We start from the raw sequence: 677 nt of genomic DNA on the forward strand, positions 1-677 counted from the left end.
CACGCAGGCAGCCATGGCGGACCTAAAGGTTCTAACCATTGATGGCCGAGGACATCTCCTTGGACGACTTTCAGCCATTGTAGCCAAGCAGGTTTTGCTAGGTCGTAAAGTGGTGGTCGTGAGATGTGAGGGCATAAATATCTCTGGTAACTTTTATCGAAACAAATTGAAGTATCTTGCTTTCTTGCGCAAGAGAATGAACACAAACCCTTCTCGTGGCCCTTACCACTTCAGAGCCCCAAGCCGTATCTTCTGGAGGACAGTCCGAGGAATGCTGCCTCATAAGACCAAGCGTGGGCAGGCTGCCCTGGAAAGGCTGAAGGTCTTTGATGGCATTCCTCCACCATACGATAAGCGGAAGCGCATGGTGGTACCAGCAGCGCTCAAGATTGTGCGGTTGAAGCCCACACGCAAGTATGCATACTTGGGTCGTCTTGCTCACGAGGTAGGCTGGAAGTACCAAGCAATCACTGCTACCTTGGAAGAGAAGCGGAAAGAAAAGGCCAAGCTTCATTACGTGAAAAAGAAGACTGTGATGAAACTGAGGAAACAGGCAGAGAAGAACGTTGAAAGCAAGATATCCAAGTACACAGATGTTTTGAAGAATTATGGAATCCTTGTGTAATCGCAAAATCAGACTGCAAAATAAACATTAAAAAAACCATTTCATTGCCAAA

The 677-nt window shown here is 47.0% G+C and overlaps 1 protein-coding gene across 1 annotated transcript; it reads left to right on the plus strand.

Annotated features, from left to right (window-relative positions):
* The first annotated feature begins 13 nt into the window (after positions 1-13).
* Positions 14-625, plus strand: LOC117799363 (60S ribosomal protein L13a-like). Its single transcript, XM_034651841.1, has one exon. It carries the CDS (start codon positions 14-16, stop codon positions 623-625), a length of 612 nt encoding a protein of 203 aa, XP_034507732.1.
* The last annotated feature ends 52 nt before the right edge of the window (positions 626-677 follow it).

Source organism: Ailuropoda melanoleuca, unplaced genomic scaffold (assembly GCF_002007445.2).
Source record: "Ailuropoda melanoleuca isolate Jingjing unplaced genomic scaffold, ASM200744v2 unplaced-scaffold48173, whole genome shotgun sequence".
Lineage (NCBI taxonomy): Eukaryota > Metazoa > Chordata > Mammalia > Carnivora > Ursidae > Ailuropoda > Ailuropoda melanoleuca.

What these genes read in the sequence shown, in the direction of transcription:
- LOC117799363 (XM_034651841.1), top strand. Translation starts at nt 14, where the DNA reads ATGGCGGACCTAAAGGTTCTAACCATTGATGGCCGAGGACATCTCCTT.